Here is a 23,940-nt window from a genome sequence, read left to right as displayed (position 1 = left end):
TGGATCTGGTTTTAAAAGACTCGCATTATGGCTCCTGTTCTCAATAACAAATCTGCTCTTGGAACCGCGGTCTGGGCCCTGAGCTCTAGAGGCACCACGTATCACCAACGCCAAAAGGCACACAGCGGACATCCACTGGTACTCTTGGCCTGGGCTCTGCAATGGTAGGTGGGGCAGGCCATGGATTCATTGAAACTCTTGATCTCTGCTCATGAGCAAGACAGGGATGATCACAGCTGCCAAACATCATCCTGGGACGTCAGGCAGACCAGCCGAGATAGCCAGCTATTTGGAAGGACACGCTGATCTATGAAAGTATTACACACAGGTCAGATTTGCTACAACATACAGTTGTTGCTATATTCTCTGGAAGGATATGGAAAACGTATAAGGTTTTGTTTTCTTCCAAGTGCCTGAATATTTAGTTTGGATTACAGAGTTTTTGAATGATTTATGGCTCACTAACATGGGTGAGAGAGAAGCATTTTTAAAAACTTGTCGGGGGGTGCCTGAGTGGCTCAGTTGTTTAAGCATCCGACTTCAGTTCGGGTCATGGTGTCCCAGTTTGTGAGTTCGAGCCCCACGTCGGGCTCTGTGCCAATACCTCAGAGCCTGGAGCCTGCTTCAGATTCTGTCTCCCTTGCTCTTTGTCCCTCCCCTGCTTGCACTCTGTCTCTCGCTCTCTCTCAAAAAGAAATAAACATCAAAAAATAAAAAAAAAAAAAAAAACAACAACTCATCACACTGAGCCTTCCAAATTCAAAAACTAAAAAAATTTGAAAAAGGATTAAACTTAAAAAGTTTAATGTCAATTTTATAATCATTTAAAAAGCAGTAAATAATAGGAGTGCCTGGTTGGCTCAGTCAGTTAAGCGCCTGACTCGATTTCTGCTCAGATCATGATCTCACGGTTTTGTGGGTTCGGGCCCCACGTTGGGTTTTGTGCTGACAGCGTGGAGCCTGCCTTGGATTCTCTCTCTCTCTCTCTCTCTCTCTCTCTGTCTCTCTCTCTCTCTGCCCCTCCTCCACTTGTGCTGTCTCTGTCTCTCTCAAAATAAATGAACTTGAAAAAAAGCAGTAAATAATAAAATTTGATCTTTAAAACTCTCCTTTTATATACAACAGTAAAAAGTTGGACAGAACTAGGCTAGAACGTAAACTCAAAATTGGCACTTTAATATCTGAAATATCTCTAATGTCTACTTAATGTACAAAATTGGCACATGGGGATGCAAAAATCTCTAATTATTTATTATTGTTTTCATCTATAGAACAGGAAAAGTGACTTTACCACTCAGAGTCTTGCTGGCTATGAGTTTTTCAGATATGGTGAAAATGTTTATGTAAAGACCTCCCTGGTCAAGATATTTGGGGCATATGTAGTATTTTGTAATGCTGGCTGGGAGGTGCCTTTCTCGTAGGCAGAAAGGAGAAGTCAATGGATTTGTGAGCATGAGTAGAGACAGGAAGTGTCCGTCAGTACTTGGGGCAGAAGTCAGAGATTCGAGAATTGTAGGTGCTCTTGATTTTGAAACTGACTGATCATGTGATTACGGGTCAATCTCAATTTCTATAAATGGAAAGATCAGATGATGCTACAAATCCTTGCCGTGTATCGAATGAAGTAATTTGTAAGAAGATCGATTTGCCAAGGTCTTACGAAAGTAAAAGGACAGCCACAACCTAACTATTCCAGCTAAGGACGCGGAAGGCTGTGAATTAATAAAGGGTTTTGGGGCAGCCTGGGTGGCTCAGCCACTTAAGCATCCAACTCTTGGTTTCGGTTCAGGTCATGATCTCATGGTTTTGTGGGTTTGGGCCCCGTGGAGGGCTCCACGCTGACAGTGCGGAGCCTGCTTGGGATTCTCTGTCTCCCTCGCTCTCTGCCCCTCCCCCACTCATGCTGTCTCTGTCTCTCTCCAAATAAATAAGTGAACTTAAAAAAAAATACAAAATAAATAAAGGGCTCTTTACATTTTAGCAGCGGTTCTCAGCTCAATGCTTCAACTCAGAGAAGTGGTCCAGACTCTGCCGAAGGACAGTGTGAGGGGTCTGCAGGTGCTCAGGGCAGATAGTCACAGGAACTCAGGGAAGGGACTGGTCCACACCGCGTGGCAAGAGGGGACTGGGAGGTGAGAGAGTGACAAAGTGTCTGAGCTCAGAGAGCTAGGCTGAATTGGTTTTAGTCAGATGACCACGCTGTGTTGGGGAAATGTCCTAGCTGAGGGAGGGGCTTTGCAGGAGCTGGAACTGAACGGTAGGGTCCGGGCTGGATGGTGAGATGAGTGCAGAGGGCGTGGTGTGACTGGGGGAGAAGCAGAAGTGGGCTGGGCTGGCGGCTGGGCCGTGGGAAGGCGTTTGAGCATTATTACGGGGGCCGCATGAGGGAGGGTTCAGGGATGATACTCAGGGTTTTCTTTTGGGCACAGAGAAGGATGGAATAGCCACTGAAGAGTTTCAAGTTGGGAGAGATACAGTCAGATTTGGAAATTAGAGAGCTTTGCTTGCTGCAGAGTTAGAAGACAGATGGATGGGGGAACACCCTCGGAGTCAGAAACAACAGTTAGGAGGCCCCGGTAGAAATTGATGCTAGAGACGATGGTGGCCTAGACTAGGATACCATCAGTGAGAATCAGTAGGGAGGAGATGATTCACCGATTACGTAGAAATTTGAGATTCTTGCTTATAAGTTATGAATAAGAAGTCAAAACTTTTCTGGTCAACCAAGTGGCTGTAGTAACCTTCATGGCTTGGTTACTGTGTTAGTATCTACTGCCATGTAATTCATTATCCCCAAACTCAGCAGGTTAAAACCATATACGTGTTTACCTTATAGTTTCCATGGGTCAGGAGTCCGAGTGTAGCTTAGCTGACTGTCTCTGATTCAAGGTGCCTCCTGAGACTGCATTGCAGGTGAGCCACTGGCTATGGCTGTGGTCTCATCTGAAGGCTCTGCTGGGAAGGGATGTGCTTCTAAGCTCACTCACGTACTTGGTGGCAGGCCTCAGGGGCTTGCCACAAGGGCCTCTCAACAGGGCAGCTGGTTTCTCTCAGGGTGAGAAAACTCCAAGAGTGAAAAACAGTGCCCAAATGGAAGCTACAGTCTTTTTGTAACCTAATCTTAGAATCAGATTCTTTCACTTCTGCCAAATTCTATTTGTCCCCTCCATACTAAAGGGGAGGGGACTTACACAAGGCAGGGATCACTGGGAGGCCATCTTAGAGGCTGCTTCCTAGTTAGCAACTGTACATTAAAGACATCTTCAGGTTGTCCATCGGTAAAGATTTTAGAAGTTACTACTGCAGGGTCACCCGGGTGGCTCATTCGGTTGAGCGCCCGACTCTTGATTTTGGCTCAGGTCATGATCTCACAGTTTGGGAGATTGAGCCCCATGTTGGGCTCTGTGCTGACAGCATGGAAGGAGCCTGCTTGGGTTTCTGTCTCTCCCTTTCTCTCTCTCAAAATGGATAAATTTTTAAAACAGAAGGTGCTACAAAATCCCAAGGAGAAGTAATTATGAAGGTGCACGCCAGATTTTAATGTGTGTTACTAAGAAGCACTAATGATTATCTGATGACAGGGCAGAGATCTAACTCTCGTACCCTCCCTTGCAGCTTTTTATCTATCTTGCCTATGTCTCTTTACATGCTACACTGTTTGCCTGTTTTATTTTCACATGCCACGGTATAAAATCTCAAGACAGATGGTGCCTCAACATATAGTTATCTGGTAAAATGCACCTAGAAACCATTTCTCTAGAGAGAGCCCTGGTACCAAATGGTGAGACTGTCACTAGAATCTGAGGAGAAAGTTTAAAATATTAAAAACTCTTTTGGTACAATTCAGTTTTGGGGAAGTGAGCCATGCCATTATCGCTTCAAACTGTAGTTTACGTTTTTCTCCAGGAGAAGGGCTGGGACCATTCCAGGGAACACTGTTTTTTCTAGCATGGGTATTAATTTTGTGGGCATAAATAAATTCATGCAGTGAGTCCATGTGGTGGGGCACAGAGACAAGAAGAAAGAGCCCATGTGTGCCGTGATCGCAAAGGGTAGAACTTGAAATACCTTTACAGCTCACTCTCAGTTCGCCAGAGTTTGTCCTGAGGTTAAGCCAGAACAGAGCAGGACAACCTAGATGCGTTGGCCCCTGCGAGGCTGAGCGGACAGGAATCCCAGGCTCCACTCTGACCAATGGAGAGGGGTAGCAAGACCTAAGATGGGGGCCTCAAAGTGCACTATTTGGTGTTGGAGAACATTGGAGAGATTCCTTTGAGCTATACACATTTTGAAAAAGCAGATTTATGTGTTTTCATGGTCTTAATAGTCACAATGTAAACAGCCAGTCTTCTTTAGGGAATATTTGGGTTGTTTTCAAATTTTTCCCTATATGTCATGAATATCTTCATGTATATAACGAATATCTTCATGGATATAACGAATATCTTCATGGATATAATGAATATCTTCATGGATATAACGAATATCTTCATGGATATAACGAATATCTTCATAAATATAACGAATATCTTCATGGATATAACGAATATCTTCATGGATATAATGAATATCTTCATGGATATAACGAATATCTTCATGGATATAACGAATATCTTCATGGATATAATGAATATCTTCATGGATATAACGAATATCTTCATGGATATAACGAGTGTCTTCATGGATATAACGAATATCTTCATGGATATAACGAGTATCTTCATGGATATAATGAGTGTCTTCATGGATATAACGAATATTTTCATGGATATAATGAGTATCTTCATAGATATAACGAGTATCTTCATGGATATAACGAGTATCTTCATGGATATAACTAGTATCTTCATGGATATAACGAATATTTTCATGGATATAATGAGTATCTTCATGGATATATGCCTATTTTTCCCCTCGCTCAAGGATTTCCGCAGGGCAGATCCTCAGGAGTCAGATAAATGACAGAGGGAGTATATCCAGACTGGACTGAGGGCTAAAGATGAAGAGGTCAGGATGGATCAAGACCATGTCTAGAGGCAACATGGAAACAAGCAGCCGTGAGGCCAGTCCAACCGTGTGGAAGGCCCAGGAGGGGGAGCAGAATCCAGGGATAAGCTGGTAGGCCCCGGGGCCACAAGACAAGAAACTGCATATTTGGAATTAAAGGTACCTGTTGGAACTTAAATCCTCAAGTCATAGCCACAGGCTTGGGTTGGCAGCGAGTGTTCAAGGACTCTGGGCCATCTCAGATCTCATTCCGTTGCTTTTCCAAAAGGCAATAATGAACAGCTAGTGAATGAGTGAATTATTTATCATAACAAGCTATCATTGAATGCTACTACTTTTAAATTGCTAACTGAAGAGATATAACCTGGTATTTAAGGATTGTTTCAACTGGTATTGTGAACTCCCAAAGTCTAGCAGTGCCTGGCATACTTATTTGTTTAATGAGTGATTAGGGAAAAGTATATTTCTTGTGTCTGTATGCTATTTGCATTTCTTCATGGGAAATTAACATTTAGATGCATTTTTTTTCTATTTATTTACTAGAAATGTCATTTAAAGAAAATGAATTTGAATAAAGGGAGCACATGTCTTAAAGAAAGTAAAAACACTTCTCCCGTCCCTCGTTGTGGGGCAGGTTAAGAAGGGATTCCCCAGAATGGCAAATTCCCCAGAGTTCTTGTGGAGTCTGAGTTCTTCATCAATGCCCGGAGCGAGGCCGTCAGGCCTAAAAGAATTAAAGCGAATTCATCCAAGATCCATATCTAGTCTAGGCTCAGACACAAGTCACTGTAACAGTTACAACAAAAACCTTCAGCATATAGGTTTACTATTTGTAATCTCAGTTTATTATTGCCGATTATTTCAAGGGTTAAAAAAATCATGATTATACTTCATTTGAGATAATGATTAATTAGTCCTTAATTTAGGACTTCCTAAGCTTTTATTTGAAATACTGCAAAAGAATCTCACCTTTCCAGTTGGAAGGAGGAAGGCTTGTGCAGTATTTCATCCTGGGTTATAAAATGCAAATCTGGTAATTTTTTCCAGCTTCAATGACTATGTCTCCCTATCAGCTAAGGATGAAATCTGAATTCCTAAGCATCTGAGATTTCATTACAAGATACCAAAGCCTCAGAATGAAAGTGTTCTTTTTTATTCTCCAGAAATTTAGATCTGCACTATCTGAACGGAAGCCATCAGTGACCAGCCCCCTGTAGGTACCGAATACATGAAGTGTAGCTGGTACCAGTGAGATGTACTGTAAGTTTAAAATACTTACAGGGGCGCCTGGGTGGCTCGGTCGGTGAAGCGTCCGACTTCGGCTCAGGTCACGATCTCGCGGTCCGTGAGTTCGAGCCCCGCGTCGGGCTCTGTGCTGACGGCTCAGAGCCTGGAGCCTGTTTCCGATTCTGTGTCTCCCTCTCTCTCTGCCCCTCCCCTGTTCACTCTCTGTCTCTGTCTCAAAAATAAACGTTAAAAAAAAATTTTTGAAAAAAAAATACTTACAGTATTTTAACCAGGGGGTGCCTGTGTGGCTCATTCAGTTGAGCGACCAACTCTCGATTTTGGCTCAGGTCATGATCCCAGGGTCATGGGATCGAGCCTTTTGTGGGAGTAGGTGCTGAGCGTGGAGTCTGCTTGAGATTCTCTCTCTCTCTCTGCCCCTCTCTCCTTCTCATGATCTCTCTCTCTCTAAATTAAAATAAAAAAAAAAACCACACTGGATACTGAAAACTTAGTAAGAGAAAGTAAAATATCTTATTAATATGGATTTCTATCATTTACATGTTAAAACAGTATTTTCAAAATTAGTTTCACCTGTTGTTTATTTCTACCTTTAAATGTGGCTACTAGAGAATGTAAAATTATGTTTGTTGCTTATATTTCTAAAAAAATTTTTTTGAATTTATTTATTTTCGAAAGACAGAGAGAGAGAGAGAGAGAGAGAGAGAGAGAGAACTGGTGGGGGAGGGGAAGAGAGAGAGGGAGACACAGAATCCGAAGCAGGCTCCAGGCTCCGAGCTGTCAGCCCAGAGCCCGACGCGGGGCTTGAACCCACAAACTGTGACATCATGACCTGAGCTGAAGCCGGACATTTAACCAACTGAGCCACCCAGGTACCCCTTCTCCTATTACGTTTCCATTGGACAGTGTTGATCTGGAGGATTCCCATTAATACTCTTCAGGATTTCCAAGAGGTGTCTTGCTTAATTACAGAATGCCTTCCCCATTCAAAGCTGGAGAAGTAACCCACTCCGCTCTTGCAGAAAGGAGAGTTTTATCCTACGAGGTCTCCAGGAACAGAATGTCTCCCAGGAAAAGTAAGGAATTGCCCACCGGGCTGACACTAACTTGCGTCTCTCATCCGAGCTCTATCTACCTCCTAAACCTGTCTCAGATCTGCCTCTGCCTTTGGTCCTCGGTGCCACACACACATCACTGATGTGGACGAGCGCCTCCTTCCACGCCTCTTGCTTCCCGGGCAGGCTAATTCCTGAGTCCGAGAGATCCCTCCAAGGGAAATCTTCAGCTGCGGTCCGTGGCCCCACAGGGACCAGGGGTGGAATTCAGGCAGTGTGTGAATGTGCGTGGCAAACAGAAAACGAAACAAGCTCGTAGCAGTACCTGTGCTCTGCCACCAACGGACATTTACACGGTTTCATGGAACATTCTAGTTGTTGTACCTTTCTTGAAACACCATTTACAGGGCTCACTACTTGGCAGCAGCTGGCAAACCCTCCAGTAGATTTTATTTAATGTGTTGATTTAAAAAAGCTAGCACTCGGGGCGCCCGGGTGGCTCAGTGGGTTAAGCGTCCGACTCCGGCTCAGGTCGTGATCTCGCGGTTTGTGAGTTCGAGCCCCGCGTCGGGCTCTGGGCTGGCAGCTCAGAAACTGGAGGCTGCTTCGGATTCTGTGTCTCCCTCTTTCTGCCCCTCCCCCGCTTGTTCTCTCTCTCTCTCTCTCTCTCTCTCTCAAAAATAATGAACACTAAAAAAAGAATTTAAAAAAGCCAGCACTGTGTTCAGGTTGCAGGCACAGGACTCTTCAGCTTCACCAGGAGTTTGACATTTACTGATGTCTAAGCAGATGGCATGCTTTTGCCTTTGTGCCTTCTAAATGCTGTTTCCTTTCTTGGAATGTCTTGTCCCAAGTTGTTAACCTGGAAAAATCCTACTCCTGTATCTCCTCCTGTGATAACTCACCATGATGTTCGAAGGGCAGCCTTTTCATGGTACACGGGACGCTGTGTCACGCTTCTTGGTTCCTTGAGGGGACGATGTGGGTCTTTATCTTCTTTACCATTCACCATCCATTCCACTGTTTCTCAAAGTGTGGTATCTAGCATTGTTTTAGGTAGTTAAATGGATGAACATCCTTTCTATTATTATATTAGTATACAAATACTAAAAGGGATAGTGAGTTTTCATTTTTGGCCGTATTTGAAATTGCTTTTCAAATACATTTTTTTTTTTTTTTTTTTAACATTTATTTACTTTTGAGAGAGAGCGGGACAGAGCATGAGCAGGGGAGGGGAAGAGAGAGAGGCGGAGACACAGGCTCCAGGCTCCGAGCCGTCAGCATAGAGCTGGACGCGGGGCTCGAACTCACAGACCACGAGATCAGGACCTGAGCCGAAGTCAGACGCTTAACCGACTGAGCCACCCAGGCGCCCCTCAAATACATTTTAAGTTTTAAAAATTAGCTGAGTTAAAAAAAACTGCCGCTACACATTGACAACAGGTGTGGTGACATTATGAGGGTAACAGACAACCGCCTGAGGTCTGGGAAGCACTGGCCTGGCCGACATCTTTCCTCTGCCTGGTTAGGCCATGATCTGGGGGTACATGAGGACTTGGGGAGCACTTCCTGTTGTCTCTTACACCCCTCTGCTACGGCCTCCAGAATTCATCGGGCAGCCTGAGATAATAACATTTGGAAAATGAGTGAGCTGTCCACAAAAAATGTTTTATGCTAGTTTTTCAATCATTTTATGACAGAAACCATTAAAAAAAAGTCAATGAAAGGAAATATAGGAAGTTAATGTACTAACTTTATATCAATAGACCAAAATCTAAGTGAAGATATTTTTCTTCTTTTTAAATTTTATTTAAATCTAAGTAGTTAACATATAGTGTTAAAATGGTTTCAGGAGTAGAATTTAGTGATTCATCACTTACATTAAAAACCCAGCACTCATCCCAACAAGTGCCCTCCTCAATGCCCATCACCCATTTTCCCCACCCCGCCAACCCTCCCCACCACCCCCCCCCCATTTGTTCTCTGTATTTAAGAGTCTCTTATGGTTTGCCTCCCTCTCTGTTTTCATCTTATTTTTCTTTCCCTTCCCCTATGCTTGTCTATTTTGTTCCTTAAATACCACAAATGTTGAAATCATTTGATATGTCTTTTCCTGACTTATTTCGCTTAGCATAATGCATTCTAGTTCCATCCGCATTGTTGCAAATGGCAAAATTTCATTCTTTTTGATCACTAGTATTCCATTGTAAATACACCACATCTTCTTTAATGAATGGATATTTCTGAAGAAATTATAAATTATTAAAAAAACTCACGAAAGTATTAAAAAATGGAAGAAAAATATGATTTTAAAAAATGAAAATATCTTGCTTAAAAAAGTATCAGGCTTAGTTTTCCCGGACTTCTAACCAAGGGTTCAATGAACCAATAATGCTAATGTTACTTAGCACACAGGGGAAAAAAAAAAAAAAAAAAAAAGGAAGCATTCCCAAAGCATTCTGCCAGCATAGTCTAATTCTGATACCAAAACCAGGCAAAATGCACAAAAACCAAATATAAACAAAGTAAACTTACTAAGTGAAATCCAGCAGTGAACTAAAACAATACATTATGATAAAGTAGGATTTAATGATACACGCCCATATTCTTGAATAATTTGACATTTTAAGAGTATTTTAGCACTTTATTAAATAAGAGCAAAAAAAAAAAACCCTCTAGGATACAGTAGTATCTTTAATTCTAAGGCAAGCTCTAACATTGAATAGAATGCTTCTAAGCTTTCACTGCAAAATAAAAAGCGAGGAGCAGGTGCCGTTATCATAACATTCCTGGCAATCCTAACCAATACAATAGGAAAAGAGTAAAGATTAAAAGGCACACATATTGGCAAAGAGAAACTCTTATGAGGGTGTCATGACTGCCGATTTAGAAAATCAAAGTGAATCAGTTGAAACGCTGCAACTGTTCCAAAGAGTTCAGTGAAGTGACTGGATGTAAGAAAGTAAGAGAGGTTACATGCAAACAATAGTGTAAGAACAAGAAAGATCCTATTCAAAATCAAACCATAAGTGTGAAATACCAAGCAATAAACCTGGCAAAAGTACCAAGATTTATATGAGTATAAAGGCTTTACGGAAAGACACAGATCAGAAAGGGACATTTTAAGTCTTTGGATAGAAAGATTCAATGTTGTGACATCACTCTTTCTAAACTGAAAACTGTAAATCCTAATAGGGACTTAAAAATAGAACTGACAAGAGGCGCCTGGGTGGTTCGGTCGGTTGAGCGGCTGACTTCGGCTCAGGTCATGATCTCACGGTTTGTGAGTTTGAGCCCCGAGTCGGGCTCTGTGCTGACAGCTCGGAGCCTGGAGTCTGCTTCGGACTCCGTGTCTCCCTCTCTCTCTGCCCCTCCTCCTCTCATGCTGTGTCTCTGTGTCAAAATAAACATTAAAAAAAAAAAAATGAAAAAATTTTAAGTTCACCTAAAAAAGTAAAAATGCTCAGGAATAGCTGAGAAAAATTTGAAGGACTAATGATGAGGGATTTGCAATTATTAGCACATACAATGAGAACTACAGTAATCAAAAACGTGGCACAGGAATGGACAAGTGACCGATGGGACAAAAAGAATTCCAGACGTAGAATTACACACACACACACACACACACACACACACACACACACACACAGAACTCCAAATTAAAGGACAAAGGTTAGTTCATTTAATAGAAAATGGTGTAGTAACTAGCTAGTATTCATTTGGTGAAAAGATTAGATGCCTAACAGCACACGCACTTGCATAACAAATATATATGAAAAACTGTTCATCCCTCACTAGTTATTAGGACATGCAAATTAAAATAACTTTGACCAGTCTGGTAACAATAAGAATTGAAAACATGCGATGTTCTGGACAGTCGGGAAGAGTGGCCCTTTTCGTGCATAGTTGGTGAGAATACACATTTTTGAAGGGCAACCTAACATGACATACTAAATACAAAAATTAGCATGACTTTTAACCTAAGTTTCAGTTCTAGGACCCTACCCTACTTAGAAATCCACACTGCAGTAGCGTCTGCAATTGCAAAAGCGAGGAACAACCGAAATGTTCAGAGTAGGGTAATGGTTAAAGACCGTCTCAGATCTGTACTATGGGACTGTTTAAAAGTGACAGCACAGGGGCGCCTCGGTGGCTCAGTCGGTTAAGTGTTTGACTTCGGCTCAGGTCATGATCTCACGGTTCAGGAGTTCAAGCCCCGTGTTGGGCTCTGTGCTGACAGCTCAGAGCCTGGAGCCTGCTTTGGATTCTGTGTCTCCCTCTCTCTGTCCCTCCCCGCTCTCACTGTCTCTCTCTCAAAAATAAATACAAAAAAGAAAAAACGATAGCGCAAATGTTTACGTATTAAAATGGAGAAACTTGTACGGCTTATTAAACTCAAAATCAAATGTCAAAATATTATCCTATTATGTTCCATCCCACTGTGTGTGGACAGCTCTGGGAAATGTCTCGAAGTACAACATACTAAGGTGCTGCCCACCATTGCCTTTGGGAAGGGGAATGGAAATGTGGGAGACGAGGTGCAGACAAAGCGCTCCAGGCAGGAGGCGAGGGTAGGGGGTGTCCCTTTTTGAGTTGTTCACTTTGTATTCAAATTGAAAATACATCCTTTTTTTTTTTTTTATAAAAGCAACTTTGAAGAAGTCTTGTAATTTAACAAGAAGAAAAAGAGAGTTGGACTAGAACAAGGGCTGCTAGCCTCATTTCTGTTTTATCGGAAGCAACTCTAGAAGCTTTACTTTTATCTGTTTTCCATATTTGGCCTTTCGGTAAGATTTTATTCGAACACAGGAGCTGCACGACAAAGTTCTTTTGAACACTACCAATAGTCTACAAACGAGTCTATGTTATGTCTGCGTGTGATTAGTGGAGAGTATTTTAATCTCGGCGAGGCTTCCCGTTCTACTCGTATGTATGTTCAGGAAGATAAATTAGTTTTAATATTAACAATATACAAATAAGAAAACGTACTGTGGAAAAAAGATACACATGAAAGGTTAAGGGACACAAACTAAAAAACACTTGGTGATTTCGGAAATCTGCTTTTACTCCTCTAACTCCTACCTCAGTGGCTGAGTACAGTCATGTTCTAGTTCTAGAGGCCCCGTGGTTATGACCAAGGGTGCCATTATTTAAAAAACGGTGACAGACTTACGATACATACACTGATGTTCTGTGACGAGAAAGTATAAAAACAAAGAATGTTGACAGATTTTGATGTTGCGAATCAATAAACAATTCATCCTTCATGACCGGCTCTATTGCCACAGGACAACTGGGAACACATTGTAAAGTTTCAAGAGACAAAAATTAGCATTGCTTCTCCATTCCCCGACAAAGTTGTTTTATTTAACAGTTATTCTCCCAGTACTTACTGGAAATTCTAGTTTATTTCAATTCCCCTAGCTCCATCCCAGCCAAAGCCATGTTTTGTCTAATGTTTAACATGTCCACATTATTAAAAGATAAAGGTCCCAGATCCCTGACAGAGTCCTACGGTCCTATCTTTTTACCTACTTGTTAAAATGACTAAACGCACTTTTTATTTATTTTTTAAATTTTTAAAAAATGTTTTATTTTTGAAAGAGACAGAGCGTGAGCAGGGGAGGGCAGAGAGAGAGGAAGACACAGAATCGGAAGCAGGCTCCAGGCACCGAGTGTGTCTGCACAGAGCCCAACGCGGGGCTCGAACCCATGAACCGTGAGATCATGACCAGAGCCGAAGCCGGATGCTCAACCAACTGAGCCACCCAGGCGCCCCCTAAATACACTTTTTAGATGAATAATTACGCAACACACATTCCTCCTTTCATTGCCATTTTAATAGAAAAAGAATATAAACCCCATTTTACAAAATATACTTATTATTTTTGCAATGGAAATTTAAAACACATTAATTTTATAAAATCAGAGAATGTTAAAAAGCAAATTCTAGACGGAGCAAAGACACAAACACAGTAAAATTCTAGAAAAAAAAAAAAAGCTTAGATCAATGTATGTATTTTCTGGGAATGGAAAAATGTCTTTTAAGAAAAATAAACCCAGAAGCAACAAAGAAAAAGACCGATAGGTCTGACTACATAAAAATTAAAAACTCATGTATGGCAAAAACAAAAACAAAATAGCTACAGAACAAGCAAAGGCCAATAACAAACTGGAAAAACATATCTGCAATACCTACTGAAGGCAAAGGGCTCTTTAATTTATGAAGAAGTCATGTATATTAATAAGAAAAAGATAACAATCCCTCCAAAACTGATAAAATATAAGAACAGTAAATTTAAAAGGGGAAAAACTATTAAGACCAAAATATATGAAAATATGCTCAAATCTCATTCATAATTAAGGAATACATACAAACAATAAGATACTATTTTTCTGACACATAAGATAACAAAACTAAAATGCTTGATGACGCCTGCAACAGTTGACAGTTGCAAAAAACTGAAAACCGTCCAGGTGTCCATCAACAGGGACCAGTTAAATTAATACAACATGATGGAACATAGGATAGCCATGAAAAGGAATGAGGTAGAGCTCCATGTACGTAAGGATATGGGAAAGGTCTTCAAGATACAATAATGAAATGTACATAGTTTAAAAAAACATACGTTATGTAAAAAATGGGGGGGAGTACTGAACAGTGCATCAATGAGAGGGAAAAAAGTGTATTAAAGTATACTGCAATTCCTTTTCTGTCTTCCAAAGGAATTATAAAATACTGTTAGCTGTCGTTATCTTTAGATAAATGAATAATGGATAGGGGAAGGGGTAGGAGAGTTCTACTTCTCATTTTCTACCCTTCTGTACTGTTTATGTTTCTACCCTTAAAGGCTTAATATTATTTATCTCAGCAGGGGTCTAATGGGCAGACTACAGCTCATTCACTGTTTTTTATATCGCTGTATTAGAAGAAACACGGTGATTGTTTCTTATACCCACTTACACACAAAGATGTTAAACCAAAACATGTGCGATTCAAAAATATATATAGACACACACACATACATATATACACACTGTCTGACATTAGGCACAGGGGAAAGCCTACCTTTTCCATTTCAGATACTGACTATCCTCATGTATACGGCACACAGTTAATATTACCCAAAGGTGTCCAAGTACCTCATTAATATTCATGGATCTACCGTAAGCTCCTGTGTCATACGGTGATGTAAGATCGTGGGTACAAGATATTAGTGAATGCAGAAAGAAATTCAAGGGTCTCATCTGAATAATGTTCTGACCACACATGATCCATTTGTCTGTCCTTATACCACCTTCACAGTTACGATTCAGAGGCTGATCTTCGAATCAGGTCCCCAAAATAAGCAGTGATTGTCTTCAATTTATTATTAAGAAAGTTTTGTTCTATTTCCACTTGCCCTCCAGGCCCGGCTAAGGATGCCACCTAAAAAAAGGAATGGAAAAAAGTCACATATAACAGAAGCATGATTTCAAAATAAATCCTTCATTTAAATGCTTTATCAAATAATAAGACTCCGGCTTTTCAATTAAGTCTTTCAAATAACAAGGCATCTCAAATGTCCATCGTTACTTTCCAGGCAGGTATTAATGTAATATTTGGTGGCAGAAATACTTGTTTCAAACACATTTGATCATATGGGTAAGACCATGTGCTGTGTTTCTTGGGCAGAACCCAATCTCTCCAATGGCAGAAGCTAACGCCCTCAAGAGGGAGAGAAAATGAACGGACCCTTCCCAAATATCAGGTTTATTTATTAAATAGAAACTTAAAAAAAGAACTCCCTTCCCTGACAGCTTTCGGTCCTGTTCACCTTACCTTCTTCGACTTGCCCTTTCACACATTCAACGATATTCATCGAGCACCTGCTCCCTAATGCTGGAATACACCAGACGGCAAGATAGAAATGATCCCAAGCTCCTGTCAGAGTTCTGGTCTCTGCTGTATGCTTTTTCCTTCTCTTGTGCTGTTATCCTGACCAGGACCACTTCCTCCACCTGTTGCTCTTGTGTATTTTTTTAAGTGTTTCTTTAATTTTGAGACAAAGCATGAGCAGGGGAGGGGCAGAGAGAGTGGGGGCCAGAGGATCCAAAGTATGCTCTGCACTGAGAGCAGTGAGCCTGATGAGGGGCTCAAACTCACGGTGAGATCGTGACTTGAGCTGAAGGTGTATGCTCCACTGACTGAGCCACCCAGGTGCCCCTCGTGTGTATATTTTTAAGACCCCCTACTTTCTGAGGTCTACGAGGAAACAGTGACCAACCTTTTTATTAGGAAGCTAAAAAAGCATCACCTCCTCTCTACCTCCACAGAGTTAACATCAAAAGGATGGTTCAAACTAGCAATGCTGTCCCCAAAGGTCTACAGATAAAATTTTGGTTCATTCCAACAACTTTTCATTCTCACGTCTATCAACTAGCAAATATATTACCTTCTAAACCCACGATTCCGTTACCAGAATCTTTATCAAGATAGCAGCGAGAACGATCAGGGGGAAGGGTATCGCAAGGGGAAAGTCCTGGGGGTCTGATAACTGAAGGCACTGATATTTGGGGATACCCAAAATATCAAGGGCAGGTTCCAACGAAAGGAGACCTGTAGTTTCCGTAATCCATTCTGTGATCCTAATCGGCAAAGCTGAGTATTTTGCAGGGCTGCAGCTGGTTTCGTTCGGCATGGAGGTTGAGAGAACTAACCTCAGCGGCATTACATGTGCTACACCAGCATCTGGCAGAAGGGAAGATTTTTTGTGCATCACCAATGAGTGTGTATTTTAAAAAAGCATTTCAACTTCCTCTTAGAAAAAAAGTTACAGCTACAGAAATAGGGAAGAAACCACAGGTCATTCTAAAAGAAGCTGTCCCACTAAAAAAGTTAATATCAACATCAATGCCCACCTGCAAAAAAACCAAACCAAACAAAAAAACAAACAGAACCCCCCCCCCCAAAAAAAAACAACAAAAATACCACACACCAAAGAGATGGCTGTGTTTTTATCAGTAGGAATAGCTGACAACTCAAGTCAAACACAGTATCTGTCATAATGATAAAAAGCACACGTGTATCCCACTATTCACTAATAAAGAGTACATTAAAGTAAAACTTTAGAAATTAAAAGTAGTCAACTAGTCTTTAAGTGGCAATTATAGGAATAATTGTTTCTTCTATTTTGGTATCTCTATGCCAGTCTGATTTTTCTTTATTCATTTCTTTTTTTTTTTTTTTAAGTAGGCTCCACACCCAACAGGGGGCTTGAACTTACTTACAACCCTGAGACCAAGAGTCACACGCTCCACCGACTGAGCCAGCCAAGTGCCCCTGTCAGTCTGATTTTTCATAAGGGCAAAATGACAAATTTTGTCTTTAAACAATAAAAGGCATTCTCACTAGTATATCTAAAATATAATTATTTCATGGTAAGTTTTCCAGGAGTTAGACATAATTCAGGTGCAGTATTTCTCCTGTTCCTTTAAACCAGTGATTTGCTCAAGAGGAAGTGACAAATTGGCAAGCTGAAGTTTTCTCGAGGGAGGCGGGGGTTGGGGGTGGTGACTGGGGAGGAGAGAGGAGGACAAGGCAGGGGGAGAGGAGAGGGCAGGTTAAGAGAACTAGAGTTGAGACCACAGCAAAAGTCTACTAGGAGAGGTCTAGCAGAAAACCAAGAGCAAAGTCAGAGGCAGATCTGAATACCAGTTCCACCATCAATTTAGAAGGATCTGAAAAACAGCACTACCTATGTCCCTGAAAAGTGCGTTTTGTGAGCCATAAATAGAATTATATTAAAACAGATCTCTGAGGGGCTCCTGGGTGGTTTAGTCAGTTAGGTGTCTGACTTCGGCTCAGATCATGATCTGGAGGTTCGTGAGTTCGAGCCCCGCATTGGGCTTTCTGCTGTCAGCACAGAGCTCACTTCGGATCCTGTCCCCACCCCAGCACCCTCTCTGCCACTCCCCTGCCCGTGCTCTCTCTCAAAAATAAATAAACTTAAGAAAAACCCAACAAATCCCTGAGAAAGTGGGGTACTTTCTTTTCCCTTTCTCCCCACTTTTTAGAGGGTTGCCTGGACCTGAGTGCTCTGGATAGAAAAAAGAACGGAGATGCGCTCACCGCGTGAGAGTTTTCTCGGGTCTGTTGCAAAATGCTTAATGAATTATTTTATTCAAAAACTATTTACTGAATGCGTGGAGGTTTTTGTTCCAGGTAGTGGAGTGTAGCAAAAACACACACACAGAATCTCAACCTTCATGTAGGCTGGGAGAGGCAGATGACAGACAAAAAAACAAGCGTGCACTTTTCCTGATACTGAGGAAAAGGTGGGTCTATGTCAAAATATGAGAAAACTCGTATCTATTCAGTGTTTAGAAACTTAAAGTGTTACTTTCATATGTTCTAATTAAAACCAATTTCTAACTTTAGTGTTTTTGTACTTTTTCATGTTTTTTTTTTTTATTTTTTATTTTTATTTATTTATTTATTTATTTTTTTTTACTTTTTCATGTTTTTAAAACCATATATATTTTATTTTTTTAAACTTCTTTTAAATGTTTATTTAACTATTAGACACACACACACACACACACACACACACACACACACACACACACACAAGCTGGGAAGGGGCAGAGAGAAAGGGAGAGAGAGAATTCCAAGCAGGCTCTGCACTGTCACCCCTCAGTTTGATGCAGGGGCTCAAATTCACACACCATGAGATCATGATCTGAGCCAAAAACAAGAGTGAGAGGCTTAACTGACTGAGCCACCCAGGCCCCCAACTATATAAAGGTTAGGATTCTGGAGCTGAAAAGACTATAAAGACTGTGTAGTTCAAACCAGTAATACTTTGTTTCAATCAAACTTAATGCCATTGATTTCCAGTTGTCTTTATTTTTCACTAGCAGGTTTAACTGAAAAAAAAAAAAGGCTATTTGATTCCTTCCTCTTTCTTAAAGTTTAATAAATTGAGAGAGAGAAAAGGAGGAAAGGAGAGAGGCAAGACAGGAACGGGAGAGTAAAGGGCAGGTAGGTAAATAGATAAAGGTTATTACCTCTGGATTACATAGTATGTTTCTGGCATATTACCCAAGGATACTAGACTTACCAAAAGAAATCCCAATTAGTTTGGACTGAACTAGAACTAAGGCTTGTAACCCTCATCAACTAGATGTTAAAATAGTTGTTCCTTGGGGACTGGGAAAGGAGAAACGGGTAAAGATCGTGGTAAAGGTGGTAACATTAATAAAAACAAAAGATTTAAGAGTCAACTAAACATTCAAAAGTGCATTTCCTTCCTCCCTTCCTCTTTCTTTCTCTTTTTAAGTAAACTATGCCCAATGTGGGGCTTGAACTCACGACCTGGAGAGATCAAGAGTCTCATGCTCTACTGACTGAGTTGGTGAGGCACCCCTGCATTTGTTTTTCAAAAGCAAACTGATTTGAAATAAACAGGTACGGCAGCTGAACAGATAAAAGAAAATAACCACTAAACTGGATCCTAATGGAAAAATATATAATCAATACTAAGGGCAGGGACTTTATTATAAGATGCACAAAAATCAGAGCACTGGAAATAAGTCTTTTTATTACACTGCAGAAGTGATTATATCTGCAATATGCAAAAACTTGCCTAGATGCAAATTACATCTGGTGAAAACGAGGAGTATTTTTTATGGGGCCTACAGATTTCCGCCATTTATTTGTTTATTTATTTGTATGTATGTATGTTTATTCATTTTTGAGAGACTGAGAAAGACAAGAGTGTGAGCAGGGGTGGGGCAGAGAGAGAGGGAGACACAGATTCCGAAGCAGGTTCCAGGCTCCGAGCTGTCAGCACAGAGGCCGATGTGGGGCTCGAACTCACGAACCGTGAGATCATGACCTGAGCCCCAAGTCGGACGCTTAACCGACTGAGCCACCCAGGCGCCCCCGCGTTTCTGCCAAGTAGCGACAGGAGCAGCAAGCCATCTGAAGTATTATTGGCCGTGACCGGAAACAAGTGCCTTATCTATGGTTCCTTTGCCCTTGTGTTTTGTGACAGCCAATTAATAACTGCACACAAATGAAAGTAAGCTGGATAAAATATTTCTGATGAACAGTTCTCTGGGAGATAAAAGGAAGTATTTTTTATCGGCAGAAAACCAGGGAATACTCACAACTTAAGTTGAGTTCCATTTATCTGCACATGATAAACAGGAAGGAGATTTCTATGCTGGAGTGAATGAATCTTAATTTTTTTTGCCAGAAGTTTTTCAGATAACTTAAAGATTACCTCAAGCTCTCACAAGTATCATTTCTTGTTTTTTTTTTCAAATATTTACTTGGTGATTAAAATAAATATGATTTTTAAAAGCCACCACTGTCAACAGGAGCACAGTGGCGACAGGTCAAAAAAAACTCTGCTGAGCACCAAAAGCTTTCCTACATTAGTTTCTCGGAAGAAGGCTACCAAAAATCAGTTCACTGAGCTTTGCTCCTTACCTGTTCTCAGAGCTGGATACCAGAAACCCGAAGACTGCTCTTAAATCCAGCTAGTTACATACAGCACAACGGCCCAGAGAATCCAGAGGCCCCGGCTGCCTGCACAGGACTTGTTTGTAGCACCGTGTGGTATGCTTCTACTTTTTATCTACATCATTTACTGAAAAAATTTACCCAAAGGAGCAAAAGAAATGTAAGCTTCTGTCCAGGATCTTATCTGCCTTTCCAGATGCACTTATGGGGCCAGGTGCACGGCCCCTCTGGAGAATGAGAATATACGCAGCAGAAGAACGAACAACACTGCCCTTCTGGCCAGCAGCAAACTCCCCAGGGAAAAGCCAGCTACCGAAGCTGGTCGAACGTATCCTTAACCGCACTGTATGTACTAGGCAGTAGGTTTCACTAGGGATAGAAGTGGTCTAGACACCTGGTACCAGTTCCTAGAAGAGATAAGAGGATCCTCGTGGAGACAAAGCTCAGCAGCGAGTGCCTTTCAGTTTGCGGTGAAGTTCCAGCCCTCTTTTTTCTCACTAATCAGGAACGAAACAGAACTGACCCAGCCGAAGTTCTTGACAGCTCCCTTGCTTCTCTCGTACCAACTTCTGTTCACTGCTTCCAGTCTGAGGGTGGGCTAACTCACTGATAGCAGACGGACCTGTTCCTCTTGGTAGTGCACCCCTTGTCAGTGGGAGACGGCAAGGCCCTGCCACTGTGAGACAGAAGGAGCAGTCAAGTCACCGAACTCCTCCAGTCCGCGCATCGCCACCTTCAGGCTGGGAACCTGACTTGCCTGCTCTGGAGCCTCTGCGATAATCCAACGAAACGCGCAGGGAAAGCCTCGAGCTCTAAGGATGCCAACCAGCAAGAAACGTGTATTCAACAGGGACATAATTAGAAGCTGTTTGTGTGGTATACAAATGCAGGATGAGGGCACTTTTGAGCGCTCGGAGTCTTAGGGGCTGGCTACTTTCAGGTTCAACGGCTTTAGAGGTTACTATTCCTACACGTAGCAGATCCAGTCCAGTTCCTGGTCCTTCTTCTACTCTCTCCTGCTTCTGGTATCTACACCCAGACTACGGGCCCTCCACCTGTCGGGACGACTTCATCATACTGACCACGTGGATTCGGTTTTGGCTATACGACCGTGCTGCCATTATACCAGATTTCTACTACGGAAATTTCTTTTGGAAGAATCGGACACAAATTTCTTACCACAGAAACCGGCAAGGCCCTAATTTTTCATTTCTCATATAAACAGATACTATAACAGCTCGGAACTAATATCTGCAAAGAAATCGGTGGTAGATTTTCATTGCACTCAGCTAAAAACACTAAAAACGCCAATGAACTGAATTATATTTAAAATATTTAACATTATATTTAAAGTAATCTTTTTCCAAATAACATTACCTCAAGTTTCCATATTCAGCCTCACTGTTCTTCTATGTGGTTTTAGAAATGTCACCTGTAAGTCCTCCTTTCCTGCCTGCCCGCCCACCTGACACAAGAAGCTGCTGGGAGCGTGAGGACTGCTGTTAAGCAGGAGCTCTCCCCTTCCCGGACACCATGTACTGGCTCCTGCGGGAGCCTCAGGCACTCGGCCCACTGGGAAGAAGGGCTCTCCTGATTCAATCTCACAGCTTTTAGGCCTGGGGCTGCAACGTAAACAATCACAGGTTCAGTTTTACCTGTGGTACTAGGTCAGCTCACAAACCTGGTCCTCAGGAAATAAAACAGTTGGGGACTGGCCTGCTTGTCATCACGGCGTGTGCGGGGGAGGTCACCGAAGGGCAGGGCACGTCTGCCGGCCCGGTGCCCGGACCGACACGAAACACGGCTGCCTCCCAGTTCATTTTTCAACACAATCCTCGGGGATGCTGCGCAACGCTGCCCTTTCTGTACCGGTACGCACAAACTATCAAGAAGAGTCCTTTAAAGAGAAGGCTAAACATTTCAGGAGACAAAGATAAGGAGGTGCTGTATCCCACCAGCCAGCAGCCACCCCTCTCAGCACCCCAACGTCTGCCCAGCAGACGGCTTCCTCCACGTTGGAGCTGCCGCCCAAAGGGACTTCATACCGACCTTCCGCTCTGCTCAGACATCTCGATCCGTGTTGTGTACGTGCACTTTTTAAAACAGAAGTTTCCCATATTTGCAATGTCTGGTGGAACCAAAGCTAGTATTGGCTGAACTCTGATTGTCAAAGGAAGATTATCATCCAGTAGATAAATACATACATCCTGGGCCCTCCGAACTGAATCTAATCAGTTCCAAAGTTTCAATTGTGACTTCCCTCCAAAGAGCCTATCGCAAAAAGACTTTCTAAATTATTCAGTTCTTGAGTTGGACAGTGAGAGTGTGCATAACAAGGGAATACGTGTCCTGGAATAACACCCACACAGAAAAGGGGAGTAAGAGACTGAGGTAATAGGGGACCTAGAAAAATGTGTTACTAGACACAGAAAACAACCAGCCTCGTCTCCCATGTGGAAAGACTACAGGACAAGCCGTATCTGTGCTGAGACCATTCTCACTTTAGTTACCCTAAATACAAACACCATGAGTACAAATCTCCCTGCATGGGAAATGAACTGTTCTTAATAGACATTTCTGTGGGAAAAATGCGGCCTAAGTTTCAAACAGCCAACTCATGAACTTGGGGAACCCAGCCCATGTGGAAGTTCAGGTTGCCGTGACATTCTAAATGTTCCTTAGCAAAAAAGTGGACTTCTCTGTAATGCCGCTTTCTCTCATTCTTGCAGAACTGTCTTGTCTCCCATTGTAAAAATACTATATATGGATAGATTTTTTTTCATTTTAAGAAGTTGACTCCCTACTGTAATTTGATCCAAATTTAATACCAAACAATATAATAACACTTGAAATCTCATTTCCTTTTTGACTTTTATTATTTTTTAGTGTCGTTACTCCCTCTACAGGTAGAAAATGTGAATGAACTAATTCTGGCAGGTTTCTGAACTAAACCAAAAACACAAGTTAAAGAGAAAAAAATTAACTTCCTCCTTGGGAAAATGTTAACTAGAAAAAACATACTCACTGTAACTTTTGCAATAAATAGTGAGTTTCCTATTGTCATTCAAGTACCCCAAGAAGCCCATCAAATATTTAATAGAAGGATCACATAACCACTTATGAGACTAGCAATATGGAGCATAATATTTATGTGAGCAAATAAGAATTATGGAATCGACAGGCTCAACTTTACTTGGGAGCACAGGATGCAGATGAGAGTCACGTGAGTAGGAGATACAGTTTAATATGAGATTTGATATAAAAAATGCATGAAGCAAGGGGACAGTGCTTTTTCTTGTAACGGTACAGCACACAGTGTTTGGGAGGTTTAATATTCAAACACTGTGGCTCATAAACAGATGACAGGTGACAAGATCTAATTTCACCTCCTCTAACCCACAGAGTAAGAGCTCCGGCTCGTTCAGATCATTTACCCTTCTGTTATCCCAGAGAATCTCAACTCCGACAGCATACTACAATCATTTGGGGACTCTTCAACTGGTAGTTTTAAAAAGCCACTTGCTAAAATCATAAACCTCTCAGAAGAAAACACAGGCAAGAGTTTCACGACATTAGATTTGGTAACAATTTCTTGACTATGACACCAAAAGCACCGGCAATACACAGGAAAAAGAGCCAAACTGAACTTCATCAAAATTACAAACTTTGTACAGCAAAGAACACTATCAAGACAGTAAAAAAGGCAACCCACAGGATGGGGAAAAATACGGGCAAAGTATATACTGAGAGGGGATTAATACCCAGAAGATACACACGTGAACAGATGGTCCTCAACATCAAGAGTCATTAGGGAAGTGCAAATCAAAACTCCAAGGAGATACCATTTCCTACCCATTAGGGCGGCTATTATCATAACAAAACAACAACCAACAGAAAAAACAAGTGCTGGTGAGAATGTGGAGACACTGAACTCCTGATGAATTGCTGGTAGAAGTGTAAACTGGTTCAGCTGCCAGGGAGTAATTGTAGGGTGGGTCTTCAAAAAACTAAACAGAATTACTCCGGCAAGTTTGCTTCTGGGTATATACCCGAAAGAACTCAAAGCAGGAAAAGATACAGGGCCCCCACAGCAGCATTATTCACATCGGCCAAAAGGTG

The 23,940-nt window shown here is 41.7% G+C and overlaps 1 protein-coding gene across 3 annotated transcripts in view; it reads right to left on the bottom strand.

Moving 5' to 3' along the window:
- Positions 1-13,379: 13,379 nt before the first annotated feature.
- Positions 13,380-23,940, bottom strand: part of TGS1 (trimethylguanosine synthase 1) — a 43,712-nt gene continuing 33,151 nt past the window's right edge. For 2 of the 3 annotated variants that reach the window (XM_042923622.1, XM_042923623.1), the window contains one exon: positions 13,380-14,739. In XM_042923622.1, coding sequence (XP_042779556.1) covers positions 14,617-14,739 — 123 coding nt within the window. In that variant the 3' untranslated portion in view covers positions 13,380-14,616. Of the gene's footprint in view, positions 14,740-15,909; positions 16,042-23,940 lie in introns of all 3 variants that reach the window. The other variant, XR_006198211.1, reaches the window with a different exon arrangement.

The sequence above is a fragment of the Panthera leo genome, chromosome F2, assembly GCF_018350215.1.
Source record: "Panthera leo isolate Ple1 chromosome F2, P.leo_Ple1_pat1.1, whole genome shotgun sequence".
Taxonomy (NCBI): domain Eukaryota; kingdom Metazoa; phylum Chordata; class Mammalia; order Carnivora; family Felidae; genus Panthera; species Panthera leo.
The sequence above is the reverse complement of the archived record's forward strand: the minus strand, read 5'-3'. Positions and strand labels throughout refer to the sequence as shown.